The sequence below is a fragment of the Aquarana catesbeiana genome, linkage group LG12 (assembly GCF_042186555.1).
Source record: "Aquarana catesbeiana isolate 2022-GZ linkage group LG12, ASM4218655v1, whole genome shotgun sequence".
Taxonomy (NCBI): domain Eukaryota; kingdom Metazoa; phylum Chordata; class Amphibia; order Anura; family Ranidae; genus Aquarana; species Aquarana catesbeiana.
Window position 1 is genome coordinate 23440680 of NC_133335.1, and position 16043 is coordinate 23456722.

General features: G+C 43.4%; 1 protein-coding gene across 1 annotated transcript; it reads right to left on the reverse strand.

The window, feature by feature from the left end:
- Positions 1 to 244: 244 nt before the first annotated feature.
- SOX18 (SRY-box transcription factor 18) lies at positions 245 to 10641 on the reverse strand. Its single transcript, XM_073607414.1, has 2 exons — positions 10098 to 10641; positions 245 to 6786 (listed from the first exon to the last, which is right to left on the reverse strand). Exons 1-2 carry the CDS (start codon positions 10402 to 10404, stop codon positions 5999 to 6001), a joined length of 1095 nt encoding a protein of 364 aa, XP_073463515.1. The 5' UTR covers positions 10405 to 10641; the 3' UTR covers positions 245 to 5998.
- Between the last annotated feature and the right edge of the window lie 5402 nt (positions 10642 to 16043).

Here is a 16043-nt window from a genome sequence, read left to right on the forward strand (position 1 = left end):
CAATTAGTAGAGGCAGACAGGAAGGGATAAGCAAGAGAGAAAGAAACAGTTTGTAAAAAGAAAAAGAGATGAACAACATATAAAGAGAAAGTAAGCCAGGGAAGAAGGGAAAGAAAAGAGATGGAAATGACACTTGAACATTTTGGAAATATTGGTGTCAGAGAATCCACTGATATTTCTGAGTAGCGGATGAGCAGCCTCAGAAGTGATGTTCCAATGCTGTAGAGAGACAGAACAACAGAAGTGCATTAAACCCCTTCATACAGTTTATTTTTATATGAGGATGAGACAGTAGCTGTACACACATATTACAGTTTCTATGGTTGATTTAGAAGAGTTTTCTAGCACCTGTATTGTGTGCCAGTCATGCAGAGTCTGTGCCAGTGCTATACATTTCATCTGCACCTTGCATACCTCTGACAGTGGTCAGTGACCAGCGACTGTCACTGCCCCTTCAAATCACCTACTTCCCAACTGTCACTACAACCTTCCCTTTTCCTCCTAAAATAATGTTGCACATTAACTGATCTACACCATACACTTATTTAAAACCTACAGCTATCTAGCCTATTCACCTCTGAAAGTTTTACTTTACTCTTCAAAAAATCGATTGCACAAAACAAATTTATGTATCTTGCATCAATATGCCAACTTCTGCTGAACCCAGAAAGAAACATAAGCGGGTGCAGATAAACCTTTTTTTCAATGTCAATAAAGAATGTGTAAGCACTCAGATGTTTTGGGGGAGGGGGGTGAATTATTTGCTCTCTAGTAAAGAAGAGAGAGTGAAGAGAAAGAAAGACAATGGGGTTGATTTACTAAAGGCAAATCCACTTTGCACTACAAGTGCGCTGCAAGTGCACTTGAAAGTGCACTTTGAAGTGCAGTCACTGTAGATCTGAGGGGAAGATCTGAAATGAGGGGAAGCTCTGCCGATTTTATCATCCAATCATGTGCAAGCTAAAATGTTTTTTTATTTATCTTGCATGTCCCCCTCAGATCTACAGCGACTGCACTTCCAAATGCACTTTCAGTGTACTTTCAAGTGAATTTGTAGTGCACTTGTAGTGCAAAGTGGATTTGCCTTTACTAAATAAACCCCAATGATAGGAAAGAGAAGTTAAGGAGGAGAGCAAGAAAAATAGACATATAGAAAAAAAGGAGAGAAAGAGGGAGAGGATAGGAAGACAGACAAGTAAAAGAATGGCTGTGAGAGAACAGTTAGCGATAGGTGAGAGATATGAGAAAGAGAGAGATAGGATAGGGAGACAAAGGAGAGATCAGAGAGAAGGGTAGGATAGAGACTGAGAAAAGGAGATGAGGGACAAGAGTGAGAATAGACTGAGAGATTAGAGAGAGAGAAAGGAGTGGGACTGGGGTAAAGGAGATCAGGGAGAGAAGTCATGGAGATAGGAGAGAACAGAGAGAGAGAGAGAGGTGAGAAAGACTAGAGAGGGAGAGAGAGAGAGGATAAGGAAAGAGATCAGAAAAAGAGGTAATGGAGATAGGAGAGAGATCAGAGAAAGGTAACGGAGATAGGAGAGGCATTAGAGTGAGAGAAAGGGGCCATGAAGATAGGATAGAGAGGGTAAGGAGATAAGAGAGAGATCAGAGAGAGAGGGTGAAGAGATAGGAGAGAGATCAGAGAGAGAGGGTGAAGAGATAGGAGAGAGAAGGTAAGGAGACAGAAGAGAGATCAGAGAGATCAGAGAGAGAGAGGGTGAAGACATAGGAGAGAGATGAGAGAGAGGGTGAAGAGATAGGAGAGAGATCAGAGAGAGAGGGTAAAGCCGGGTACACACTACAATTTTTTTTTTTTGTGCAATCCAGTGGGTTGCATGAAAAAAACTGTCAGCTACGGTCGGGAGCTGCTGTACTAACCATGCGAGGTTAGTCCAGCAATCTTCCCCAGTCAGCTGCTGTGTTCCAACAGGGAGACGCCCGCCTTTCCCCACCAGGACACTCGGATCAGCCATTGGCTGAGAGCGCTGATCGGGAGTGGTCGGCTGCTGGTTTTCCAGCGTGCACCTCCGACATTTCGGCCGGCTTCTGTCGGAGAGCCCGACATACACACAGTCAGAATGTTGGTCGTTTTTTTTTTGAACTGGCAAATGTCTTCCGACATTCTCCCCGTGTGTAAGTGACTTAAGGAAAGGTAATGGAGATAGGGGAGAGATCGGAGAGGGAGGGCAAGGAGATAGAAGAGAAATAGGTAATGGAGATAGGAGGGAGATCGGTAAGAAAGAACAGAGGGAGAGAGAGAAGGTTAAGGAGTGAGATCAGAGAGAGAGTTAATGGAGAAAGGAGAGAGATCAGAGATAGAGGGCTGAGAGGGATTGGAAAAAGAGAGAGAGGGTAAGGAGAGAGAGGTAATGGAGATAGAAGAGAGAGAGGGCAAGGAGAGAGGAAAGAGATTGGAGAGAGAGAGAAGTAATGGAGATAGGAGAGACATCAGAGAGAGAGAGGTAATGGAGATAGGAGAGACATCAGAGAGAGAGAGGTAATGGAGATAGGAAAGACATCAGAGAGAGAGGTAATGGAGATAGGAGAGACATCAGAGAGAGAGGTAATGGAGATAGGAGAGACATCAGAGAGAGAGGTAATGGAGATAGGAGAGACATCAGAGAGAGAGATAATGGAGATAGGAGAGACATCAGAGAGAGAGAGGTAATGGAGATAGGAGAGACATCAGAGAGAGAGGTAATGGAGATAGGAGAGACATCAGAGAGAGAGAGAGGTAATGGAGATAGGAGAGACATCAGAGAGAGAGAGGTAATGGAGATAGGAGAGACATCAGAGAGAGAGAGGTAATGGAGATAGGAGAGACATCAGAGAGAGAGGTAATGGAGATAGGAGAGACATCAGAGAGTAGTAAGGGTAAGCAGAGAGATCAAAGAGAAAGGTAATGAACATAGGAGAGAGAGCAGTAAGGAGAGAGGAGAAAGAAATAATGGAGATAGGAGAGGGATCAGAGAGAGAGAGAGAGAGAGAGAGAGATAAGGTAAGGAGAGAGGAGATAGAAGTAATGGAGATAGGAGTGAGATCAGAGAGAGAGAGGAGTAAGGGAGACTAGAGAGAGAGAAAGAGATAGGACAGGGGGACAGGAGAGAGAGAAATAGAGAGATGGAAAAATAAGGAAAAAAATAATAGAGACAGAGAGAACAAGGCAATTAAGAGAGAGGACGGGAATGAGAGAGAAGATATCAGGAGAATTGAGTGAGAAAAGACACAAAAAAACAGAAACAAGCAGGAAAGATACAGTCACTGATACAGAGAGAAAGGAAGAGTTAATGGAAGATTTCTATGGAGAGGTAAGGAGAGCGGGAAATGTGCATGTCAGTTATGAGTTTTATGTTCAATGCTCTGTAACATTATAATTTGCATTTACATTGATAAAGGCACAGACTGACATATCTGACTGTATCACACCATGGACCAGCTGTTGACGATAATTAGACAATCGTTTAGTCAGATCCTCAAGGTATCTTATTCCAAGGTACTTTTTCATGATAAAAAATGTTCATAAAAAAAAAAAAAACACAAATGACAGTGTTTACAGGGTATACACATTAAAAAAACAGTCATGTTAAACACAATGAATAAAATACTGATTTAACCTCTCAGGAACCAGGAGAGGCCAGTGCAATAGGTTACCCAGAATCTCAGCGGACAGGGGGTTAAGAGGACCTGTCTTGGGTTGGATCAGAGAATAGTCCTCGGGTCACTTTCCATCATGGCCCTGGTGGAAAAACCAGAGCCAGACACAGCTTTTAGGAACTGAGTAAGCTACATGTGGCTGTATTATTATCAGAATGCAAGCTAAGCGTCACTAGTGCTACCAAGTCAGCTGTAGGGGGCAGCATTTCCTTCTTGTCATATTTGCCCCACTTTTTATTGCTTAACCATGTGGTGCTTTAAGGGCAATCTGTTACAACTCACAAAGCAACATGCCTGTGTGGAATAGCGTCTATTAAAGCTGTCATTCTTTATTTCATGCTAGTTTCAGGATATTGAAGCTGCATGACAGAGGTTTGCAGCTTCCATCTGAGGCTTCTTTCACAGGTGTTATGCTAGGTGGCAGATCCTATGAATGAAAGTGGTGTCTCTAAGGCCTAGTTCACACCTGTGCATTTTTTAGTGCATTTTCAGATTTGCATGGTTTCCTATGGGGTCACGTTCACATCTGTGCATTTTATGGAAAAGGCCAGAGACTTTTTTTCTGGTTTTTGGCTCCATAGACTTCAATGGATCAAAAACATGTATTGAAAAAGGCAAAATGCACCTAGTATATGCAAACTGCAACCTGCATAGGTGTGAACCAGGCCTCAATATAGTAATGCCCTGTACACACGGTCAGACTTTCTAATGGAAAATATGCGATCGGAGCTTGTTGTTGGAAATTCTGACCGCGTGTGGGCTCCATCGGACTTTTTCCATCGGAATTTCCAACACACAAAGTTTGACAGCTGGCTCTAAAATTTTCCGACAACAAGCTCCGATCGCACATTTTCCGATCGCGTGTAGACAATTCTGACACACAAAGTGCCACGCATGCTCAGAATCAAGCAGAAGAGCCGCACTGGCTATAGAACTTCATTTTTCTCGGCCCGTCGTACGTGTTGTGCGTCACCGCGTTCTTGACGTTTGGAATTTCCGACCAACTTTGTGTGACCGCGTGTATGCAAGACAAGTTTGAGCCAACATCCGTTGGAAAAAATCCGATGGATTTTGTTGTCAGAATGTGCGATCGTGTGTACAGGGCATAAGAGTGAATACAAAATGTTGAGGTGTTTGGCTTTCAGAGCTCAATGTTACCACTAATCAATCTTTTTCTATTAAAGACTGTAATTGTGTCATTTTGTTTGTTTCAGCCTACAACGTGGCTTCCTCTGTTGCAATACCAAATCGGTTTGACGACACATTTCGGCATTTGAGGGAGTCAAATTTACAATTAGAATATTTAGTTGGGCAAGTTTTACATGGTTATTGCAAAGCCTTGAAAACTGTTTGTGAGTTGAAGCGGTTGTAGGCCTCCAGAAGCCTTTATATTTACCGTGGGCTACTTTCGGTTAACTACTCAACTTTTCACTTTCCTTCTGGATGTTTTATATTGTCAAGCAGAATTAGGCTTGTGAAATATTCTTAAAGTACACCTGTACTAAGATAGACATGTAGGCTACCATTTCTGACCTCCATTTATAAATGCTAGTTATCTGGTTGTCCCCGGCTTTAATACTTTGAGTCACTGACCCTGAATGAGCGCCCAGTGATCTAATTCAGAGATAGGCTGGAACTCTTGATTTGCATACTTGGCCGCTAATAGAACTGAAGCTGCCAGAGCAGCACGAAAGCCAGGCAACTAGCATTTTTAGAAGGAGAGGGTAGCAGTCCCAGCCTACATATCCCCCTGTACTATGTCACTTTAAATAATATGAACCTGATTGCTATTTGAGAAGCTTCGGACTACTGCAAGTTGCATCCCCAATAAACTGTTAAAAACGCAATTCAAAGGACTTGTCCAAACCCTTCTTTGGCTTTTGCTAGGTTCAAATTTCTTTCTACATTCCTCCTATGCTTTTTAGGTCTTTACACCATCATTTTGCGTTTTACAGGAAGCTTGAGCCAAAGTAGGGCCACATCCTAAATTCAGCTGCATAGAAAGCACAGGGGAGCTGTTGATCTCCCAGGCGATAGAATGACGTGTCTAAAAAGCACAGAAGGAAGCAGACAAAACAAAGTGATATATTTAGTAAAAGCTTAGAGAAGGGTATGTCCAAGTCCCCTGAAGATGGAATCTTCCTTTAGTCTGCTGCAATGGTATGTGTTTGTAAGTCTGTATGCCTGCCGTGACCTCCTCAGACCTCCACACAACCCTGTATTACAGGGATAATCTGCACCTGGCACTCAGCAGTACACTGAGTTGGAGCTGTATGTGCCCAGCACTAACACCCATCTGCCACCATGGGCACCAGCCGCTCGGGCACACGGCAGACCCGCTTCAGCCAGTGATACAGGGGCTATAGTACATGGCGGAGCTGGCATCGGAGAGAGCAGATATCAGACTGCTTTCCTCGCAGGCCATAGTCCTAGCGGACGCCAGCTTAGACATCGACAAGTGGTACCCTGGGATGGCCACTTGAGTCCTGCTCATATTCAAATACTGGTCAAACTCGTTGCGATCAACATCCCCCCACAGCTCGGATGGGTTCAGGTGCTCCACGGGGTCCAACTGATGAGCTTCGGGCGGCGGGGAAAGTTGGCCGAGGGTGGCGCAGCCTGGAGGCCCACCCTGGGGGGTGTAGAAGAAAGCAGAGGACGGTGGAGTCCTAAGAATGTTGCCCATCTGGGTGGGTGAGGGAGAGTATGGTATTGAGAGCTCCCTGAGCGCCTTCTCCTGTCTGAAGTCGATGCCAGGCTGGTACGATCGAAAGGACATGGGCTCACCATCTTCCTGCATGTGAGGGGGAAAGAACACGGGTTCCCTCTGCTCCAGGACATCCAAAGGAGACATCTCCGGGGTGGGAAGCCCATACGTTTCCAGTTCACCAGACGCCAGCGGCTGCAGTTCTCGAAAATGGGTGAGACTGGTCTGTGGGTGACCCCCGGAGTAGCCCTCACTTCTCAAAATAGAGCTTGTGTCTGCTCTCTTCATCTTCTTGGCCTGCTTCTTCCTTCGCGGGCGGTACTTGTAGTTGGGGTGGTCCTGGAGGTGCTGGACACGCAGCCGCTCCGCTTCCTCCACAAAGGGGCGCTTCTCCCCAACGCTCAGGTTCTTCCAGGACTGACCTATCGGAGAAAAAAACAACACATCGTCACATACAGCTTCGACAAAAAAGGAAAGTGTCAAAATACGCACATGTGATGTCATAGGTGTGACCAATAAGTGTGACCAATACACGCACATGTCCATTGTACATGAATGTTTATTTATCCTTCGAAAGGAAATTAGCTTTTCAAAAAGATCATTAGTACATTGGCAATTAGCAAAATGAAAAAAAAAAATCTAATTTGGTAAAAGTCTGGTGTCAGAATCGCTTTAACAAAATGTCACATTTTTTAGGGTTAGCAATCAGCTCAAAATCATACGTACAATGGCATTGGCTTGTTGCTTATTTTTGATCTACCCTGGTTTTTTTTTTTCTTTGTTTTGCTGTATTTTTGAAAAACTTAAATAAAGAATTAATTTAAAAAAATGCAATGCTGGTCTAAATTGCAGTAACCTATAACAACCCGTCATCTTTTCTTAACTTTGCTACATTTAAAAATCAGGTTGGTTGCTTTGGGTTACATAGCGTTGCACATCCTTTGCATTGCCTCCCAAATGATAAACCTTTAAAAGGATGCAAAACGAGGACAACCTATTCCTTTATTTTAAATTTCAATGCTCACAGGCCCTGCTGCTTAAGGCATGACAGATCATGTTGTAAACACCATGGGGTTGATTTACTAAAGAAAAATTGAAAGTGCAGTTGCTCCAGAGTTTAGTAAATGAGGTAAAGCTTCACTTTGCAAAAAATACCCAATCATGTGCAAGGAAAATACAAAAAAAAACAGCATTGGAGCAACATTGGATGATGGACGTCAGCAGAGCTTCTGCTCATTTACTAAGCTCTGGAGCAACTGCTCGTGCAGAGTGCACAGTCTATTTGCCTTTAGTAAATCAACCCCTTTGTGTTACTGGAGACCTATATGAAATATTTATAACTATTTTTTATGCACGATTAAAGGGCCTTTTATTTCAACTTTTGGCATGTGCTATATTTGTCCCGGACTCTGATGATGAAACCTCTAGTGCTGATATTTCACCATGGGCTTCCCTGAGTAATCCAGGGATTCAGCTAACCAGGATCTACCAAAAACGAAAACACAATTATGAAAGGAAGGAATGATCCTTTAACTAAATAAATTGAATAAAAAAAAAATTATTATTAATAGGAATGTTTTCAGCATCATTGTAAAAAAATATTTTTTAGGTGTACACATATAATATATAATATTTGTCACTTAAACGGCCTGTCATTAAATAAACTCTTTAATAATATACTGCTAAATAATATTGAAAATATATATAATATAAAAAGATTTAGAGGGCTCTGCTCAATGGTGGGAGTCCCCCATAAATCAATTTTAAAATCCATTGATGGTGGGAGACCCCCCCATAAATACATTTTAAAATGAATCAGGAAGAGTGGGAGTCCCCCATAACATTTAAAATCCATCAGGCATGGTGAGAGACCCCCCATAAATACAATTTAGAATTAATCAGGAAGAGTGTGAGTCCCCAAAAAAAATGTAAAATCCATCAGGGATGGTGGGAGACCCCCCCATAAATACAATTTAGAATGAATCAGGAAGAGTGGGAGTCCCCCATAACATTTAAAATCCATCAGGGATGGTGGGAGACCCCCCATAAATACAATTTAGAATTAATCAGGAAGAGTGGGAGTCCCCCCAAAAATGTAAAATCCATCAGGGATGGTGGGAGTCCCCCATAAATACAATTTAAAATGAATCAGGAAGAGTGGGAGTCCCCCATAACATTTAAAATCCATCAGGGATGGTGGGAGACCCCCCATAAATACATTTTAAAATTCATCAGGAAGGGTGAGAGTCCCCCAAAAAATGTGAAATCCATCAGGGATGGTGGGAGTCCCCCATAAATAAATGTTAAAATCCATCAGGGATTATTCTTATTCTTATTATACAGGATTTATATAGCGCCAACAGTTTGTGCGGCGCTTTACAACATGAGGGCAGACATTACAGTTACAATACAATTCAATACAGGAGGAATCAGAGGGCTCTGCTCGATGGTGGGAGCCCCCCATTAAAACATTTTTAAATTAATCAGGAAGGGTGGGAGTCCCCCATAACATTTAAAATCCATCAGGGATGGTGGGAGTCCCCCATAAATACATTTTATAATTAATTCATCAGGAAGGGTGGGAGTCCCTCAAAAAATTTAAAGTCCATCAGGGATGGTGGGAGTCCCCCATACATACATGCTAAAATCCATCAGGGATGGCGGGAGCCCCCCATAAATAAATGTTAAAATCCATTAGGGATGGTGGGAGTCCCCCATAAATGTTAAAATCCATCAGGGATGGTGGGAGTCCCCCATAAATGTTAAAATCCATCGGGGATGGTGAGAGTCCCCCTATAAATAAATGTTTAAATCCATCAGGGATGGTGGGAGTCCCCCATAAATAAATGTTAAAATCTATCAGGGGTGGCGGGAGTCCCCCATAAATAAATGTTAAAATCTATCAGGATGGCGGGAGTCCCCCATAAATAAATGTTAAAATCCATCAGGGATGGTAAGAGTCCCCATAAATAAATTTTAAAATCCATCAGGGAAGGTGGGAGACCCCCATAAATAAATGTTGAAATCCATCAGGGATGGCGGAGGTCCCCCATAAATAAATGTTAAAATCCATCAGGGAAGGTGGGAGACCCCCATAAATAAATGTTAAAATCTATCAGGGAAGGTGGGAGACCCCCATAAATAAATGTTAAAATCCATTAGGGATGGTGGGAGACCCCCATAATGGGAACAGCAGTAAGAAGACCTGGGAACTCTCACTAACAGAGTCCCAAGAGACTGTCAGGTGTTTTAAGTCCTCAGCATCTACCAAACCCCTAAACTTATAATGGATGATTCCTTTAAACAAAGGGACGTTTTTATATTTAGTCTGCCAGTGTCAGAATCACTGTTATAACGTCACGCTTTGCAGCTGCTGTTTAGATTTTGATTTTGCATTTCTGAGGTTTAAGAGGACCCAAAACCACCGATTTTCACTGCTGATTAGTCAGCAATAGCAGCGTGAATCTACAATTTCATAGCCCCCTCTACAAAACGGGGATCTCGCTTCCCATGCAACTTTTTTTGATTTAAGTACAATCACACACAATTTCTTCAAATCCCTTTAATTTTTTTTTTTTTTCCACTGAATTATATTTGATTAAGTTAAGCATCCTCCACTCAGCTAAGACCCAAATTTACGAATGCAAATTTTTTACAACCCAAACCGTGGATTTTTTTTTGCTACCGTCCGAAGGCGTTTGACCTGCGCACATCGGACGGCCAGTCATCTCACCTAGCATCTTGCTCAGTACGGCATTGTGCAGGTCTGGGTTCTGCTGCGCCAGTCTTTTTCGCTCGTCTTTGGCCCAGACCATGAACGCGTTCATGGGGCGCCGGATTCGAGGTTCGCCTGGCTTGTCCTCCGAGTGGCTGTATCCATAGCCGGGTGAGGGGCTCGGCGCTGGGCTGTCCGGAACTGGTGGGGAGCTGGGGGCGTGACCGGGTTCAGGGGCTGCGGGCGGAGGGGGTACCCATGAACCGGCACCTCGTTGGCCCAGAGTAGTCTCCTCTGTGCAGTAACTTGGCTCAGATCTATGCATTCCAGCTGGGCACCTCTTGTGGGCAAAAGTGGGCACACAGAATGTGTAAATCCAGGGGCAGTGATCCGTATACTCCTCTGGAAAGAGCAGCTGCCAATCGATCGATCTCTCTGTCTATCTATCTATGTCTGCGATCTGTACAATCTTTGCCCTGCCTCTGTTGCCTGGTGTCACCGTCTCTTTCTGTCATTCAGAATCCAGCTGTTTGGGTTGCTCGGAATAATAGGGACCAAATATAGAAACTTGTCACCAATCAGCTGCAGGGTGGGAGGAGGAAAACCCTGGAGGGGGTAGAGGAGGCTGTACCGGTGAAATACACTAGAGAGCTGGTCAGTTTTCTATGCTGTCATTAAGTAGTTAACCCCTTAAAGCAGGCATGTTCAGCTGGTGGGGCTTTTTCGTGCCCCTTCCTTGTGGCACTTAGCTAACCAAAAGAATTTATTTTGTTTGTGCCAATAAAATGTTCCTCCGACTCAATAAGTTTCATGCACGCTGCTGCTCCTAAACTGACCTTTTTTTTTTTTTTTTGGGGGCTTTGGGCATCTTTTTTTTGCCTAAGCCCCTGAACTCCCCTCAATAAAAGCCCATTCGGATTGATTTTCTAAAGGCAAATAGACTGCTCACTATGCAAAGTGCAATCTCTCCAGAGCTTAGTAAATGAGGTAAAGCTACACTTTGCAAAGTATACCCAATCATGTGCAAAGAAAAAAAAAAAACCCAGCTTTTTTGCTTGCACATGATTGGATAATGGAAGTCAGCTGAGCTTCTGCTCATTTACTAAGCTCTGGAGCAACTGGTCTTGCAGAGTGCAACTTTGCCTTTATTGCCTTTAGTAAATCAACCCCATAGACTGCGCACTTTGCAAGTGCAGTTGCACGCCTCAAAGGGGGTTATTTACGAAAGGCAAATCCACTTTGCACTACAAGTGCAAGCTACAAGTGCAAAGTGCACTTGGAAGTGCAGTCGCTGTAAATCTAAGGGGTAGATCTGAAATGAGGGGAAGATCTGCTGATTTTATTATCCAATCATGTGCCAGCTAAAATGCTGTTTTTTGTTTTCCTTGCATGTCCCCCTCGGATCTACAGCGATTGCACTTCCAAGTGCACTTTGCACTTGTAGTTTGCACTTGTACTGCAAAGTGGATTTGCCTTTAGTAAATAACCCTCAAAGTGCAGTCGTTCCAGAGCTTAGTAAATGAGGCGAAGCTTCACTTTGCAAAGAATACCCAATCACATGCAAGAAAAAAAAAACAGCATTTTTGCTTGCCCATGATTGGATGGTGGAAGTCAATAGAGGTTCCCCTCATTTAGAAAGCTCCGGAGCAACTGCACTTTGAAGAGTGCCACTGCACTTGCAAAGTGCACAGACTATTTGCCTTTAGTAAATCAACCCCTATGTGTCCTTGTGCACAAAGGGGTTGATTTACTAAAGGCAAAAATGACTCTTCATGTTGCAAGTGCAGTTGCTCCAGAGCTTAGTAAATGAGCCAAAGCTTTACTTTGCAAAGAATACCCAATCACATGCAAGAAAAAAACAAAAAAACAAAAAACAAAACAGCAGTTATGCTTGCATATGATTGGATGATGGACATCATCAGAGGTTCCCCTCATTTAGCAAGCTCTGAATCAACTGCACTCTGTAGAGTGCAACTGCACTTGCAAAGTGCACAGACTATATAGTTGATTTACTAAAGGCAAATAGACTGTGCTCTTTGCAAAGTGCAGTTGCTCCAGGACTTAGTAAATGAGGTAAAGCTTCACTTTGAAAAGAATACCCAATCACGTCCAAGGAAAAAAAAAACAACATTTTTGCTTGCACATGATTGGATGATGAATGTCAAAAGAGCTTCTGCTCTTTACTAAGCTCTGGAGCAATTGCACTTGCAGAGTGCACAGTCTATTTGCATTAGAAAATCAACCACATAGATTTTTTTTTCTCCCTGCTATAAAACACATCCAATTAAAAAAAATGTAAAAAAATTTAATTTCTTCATAAATTTAGGCCAATATGTATTCTGCTACATGTTTTTGGTAGAAAAAAATCCCAATAAGTGTATATTGATTGGTTTGTGCAAACGTTATAAGGGTTGATTTTCTAAAGGCAAATAGACTGTGCACTTTTGAAAGTGCAGTTGCTCCAGAGCTTAGTAAATGAGCAGAAGTTCTGCTGTCTTCCATCATCCAATCATGTGCAAGCAAAAATCCAGATTTTTTTTATTTTCCTTGCACGTGATTGGGTACTCTTTGCAAAGTGAAGCCTTACCTCATTTACTAAGCTCTGGAGCAACTGCACTTGCAAAGTGCACAGTCTATTTGCCTTCAGTAAATCAACCCCATAGCGTCTACAAACTATGGTATATATATATATTGGGGGAATCCCCATTGACAGTAACTGTGTTGATGGGGGAATCAAGTGATGTTCTTTCCTGCAACCTGTGGTTGCAGGGAGGAAAATCGCTCAGTCTATGGCCGGCTAAAGTAGAGTTACTGGATGCTGAGATCTGCACACCGGATATGGAGATCTGCACACCTGAGTTCTTAGCTCCTCCCATCTGCCTCAGCCATTGGTCTGACCCATTCTTGTAAAACAGGTATGTTTCCATTAAGGAGGACACATAACCAGATATAACAGAGAGGTGATGATGGTTATAAGACATCAGTGGGTGGTCACTTTAGAAAGGACTGACCCTCCAGGGCCATGTCAGGTCAGCGATCCTGTCGTTGGGTACAACTCACCAGGGATAGAATTGCTAACAGACCACTAAGCTTTTCCTATGAAGTTGCTTCCTTAATAGCTGGACCAGCAAGATATGGATAGTGGTAGTGGTTCCCTTGCCTGGGTGATTCTGCTGATGTGTACAGACCAGTGACCTGCGTGACCATCTGCATCTGCGTTTGTATGCTGGTTCACCGCACAGATAGAGCAAGTGGTTCCCAGTATGTACAATGTTCCTTAGACTGCTGCATATGGCATATCCTGTTTGCTTTTGCAATGCCTTTTCAACGTGTCTGATCGGTTATTCCTCAGCTCTCGGTCAGTGGTGGCTTTCAGAATCCACTCCTTGAAGGATTCACACAACAGTAAAGAACTGTGCAATGCAAAGTTGAAAAGACTAATCATTTCTAGAGAACAAGGTCTAGAAATAATATGGAGTGCCAAAGATCAAGTCTTTCCAAATTTCTTCTACTTGTGTTGTGGTTTAGTACTACTTGTTTAAAATAAAGACACTATGTAGAAAACATATATAAACTTCTCAACATCTGTTTTAACCCCTAAAACCCCGCACCACCATGCTGCAACTGCATGCATTGCATGTGTTTGCGGCGCAGCCCCTTTCAGTTGAATGGGTCTTGTTTGGAAGGAAAGGTCTTCACACCCTTCAAGCAGCTTTTGAGCCATATCACTTGTCAGTACAAGGGCGTGGATCCTGAAGAAGCAAGAATATCGCAAAAAGTGTCGATTCACTACGATGTCTTGGAACCGCAAACATGGTCGTTGTTATCTTTGGAGTTGGTATATGGCTGGATATCACTTGGCATCAGCGATATTATAGACGTTTTTGCCGTTGGAGCTATACCTTTTACCCTTTGGAGACGTATGGGATTATTATCTTCACACCCTTCCTTGATGTCCATCAAGCAGCTTTTGAGCCATATGACTTGTCAATACAAGGGCGTGGATCTTGAAGAAGCAAGAATTTCGTAAAACGTGTCACTCTACTATACTGTCTTGGAACCGCAAACATGGTGATTGTTATCTTTGGAGTTGGTATATGGCTGGATATCCCTTGGCATCAGCGATATTATAGACGTTTTTGCCGTTGGAGGTATACCTTTTACCCTTTGGAGACGTATGGGCTTATTATCTTCACACCCTTCCTTGATGTCTGTCAAGCAGCTTTTGAGCCACATCACTTGTCAATACAAGGGCGTGGATCTTGAAGAAGTAAGAATATCGTGAAACGTGTCGATCTACTATTTTGTCTTGGAACCCCAAACATGGTGGTTGTAACCTTTGAAGTTGGTATATGGCTGGATATCACTTGGCATCAGAAATATTATAGATGTTTTTTTACCATTGGAGATATACCTTTTACTGTTTTGAGACATATGGGGGTTATTATCTTCACACCTTTCCTTGATGTCCATCAAGCAGCTTTTGAGCCACATCACTTGTCAATACAAGGGCATAAATCCTGAAAAAGCAAGAATTTTGTGAAACACGTTGATCCACTATGCCGTCTTGGAACCGCAAACACGTGTCTGTTACACTCCAAATTATAGGGCATCTAAGGTACTCTTTTTCTATGATTTAGAATTTTTTTTCATAAATTTGTTTATATTTTATGTATGGCGTGATGCACATCCCCGTTAAGACTCATTTAAAGTCCCAACTTATCCCTTCCATCACCAGTACACGTGGTTCTGGAGAAATACTATTTTAGGGGTTTGTATATAAAGGGTGGTGCTATAATAGGGAATAGGTGGGATGGTAAAGCCCATGTTTAAATGTGAATAGCCTAACTTATCTTCAGAACAGCAGAGCAAAAAACTGAAAATTGTATTGCCACCTTCCTGCAATTTTCCTTCTCTGGTGCATCTTCATGACAGGATATGATGGGTTGTGGCTCCAGCAAACCCACAGGACTAGGTGACTATACCTTTTGGCCCACTCTCTGTTAACGCAATTCATTGATAAATATCACTAACTGGGTGGGATCCACGTATGCTTCTGTCGAGATGCACCAGTAGATGAAAGTTACAGAAAGGTAAGTATGCAATTTTCTATTTTCCTAGAGGATCATGGAGGCATATGATGAGGACTATCTTGCAACACAAGGGAGGGTGCTGATAACCAGGCCAAAATCTATTGTAGAAAGTAAAGCATCAGACAGTAGTTGAGGTAGAAGCTTGTATGATCGATCTGCCAAACTAAACAATCGTCAAAGAGGCCAAATTGGCCCTGTAATGTGTCATGAAGGTGTGTGCTGATCAGGGGCGTAACTAGAAATAGCAGAGCCCCATAGCAAAATGTTGTATGGGGCCCCCCTGCAAACAGCCCCCCCCCCCCACAGCTGCCCTAGTGTCAATGCAGCGTGACCTGTGCCACATACAGCGTGACCTGTGCCCAATGCAGCGTGACCTGTGCCCAATGCAGCGTGACTTGTGCCCAATACAGCGTGACTTGTGCCCAATACAGCGTGACCTGTGCCCCATACAGCGTGACCTGTGCCCAATACAGCCTGGTCTGCCTGTGCCCCATACAGCCCCACCTATGCAGAGGAAGAGGCAAGCCACCCGGATCAGCAGAGAGCGGGATTGCCCACTGTAACAGCTTTCATTTGAATTTCCTGTCTTCCCGGGGCTCATCGTCACATAGCCCCACCTCTTGGCCCGACGCCTTTGATGACATCACATGACCCGCATTGGATCGGTGTTCTGTCTATCAAAGGCACCGGGCCAAAAGGTGGAGCTATGTGACGTGAGCCCCGGGAACACTGGAAGTTCTAATGAAAGCTCTTACATCGGGCAATTCAGCTCTCTGCTGATGCGGACAGCTCGCCCCTTCCTTTCCTCTCTCTTCCCCTGGCTAGGAGACTGTGCCGGCGGTGCTCTTATCCTCACTGGGCCCCACTCAGC

Coding starts and splice junctions, on each gene's coding strand:
- SOX18 (XM_073607414.1), bottom strand. CDS start 10,404: ATGCATAGATCTGAGCCAAGTTACTGCACAGAGGAGACTACTCTGGGC. Junction 6,787..10,097: donor CGTACTGAGCAAGATGCTAG/GTGAGATGACTG, acceptor TTTCTCCGATAG/GTCAGTCCTGGAAGAACCTG.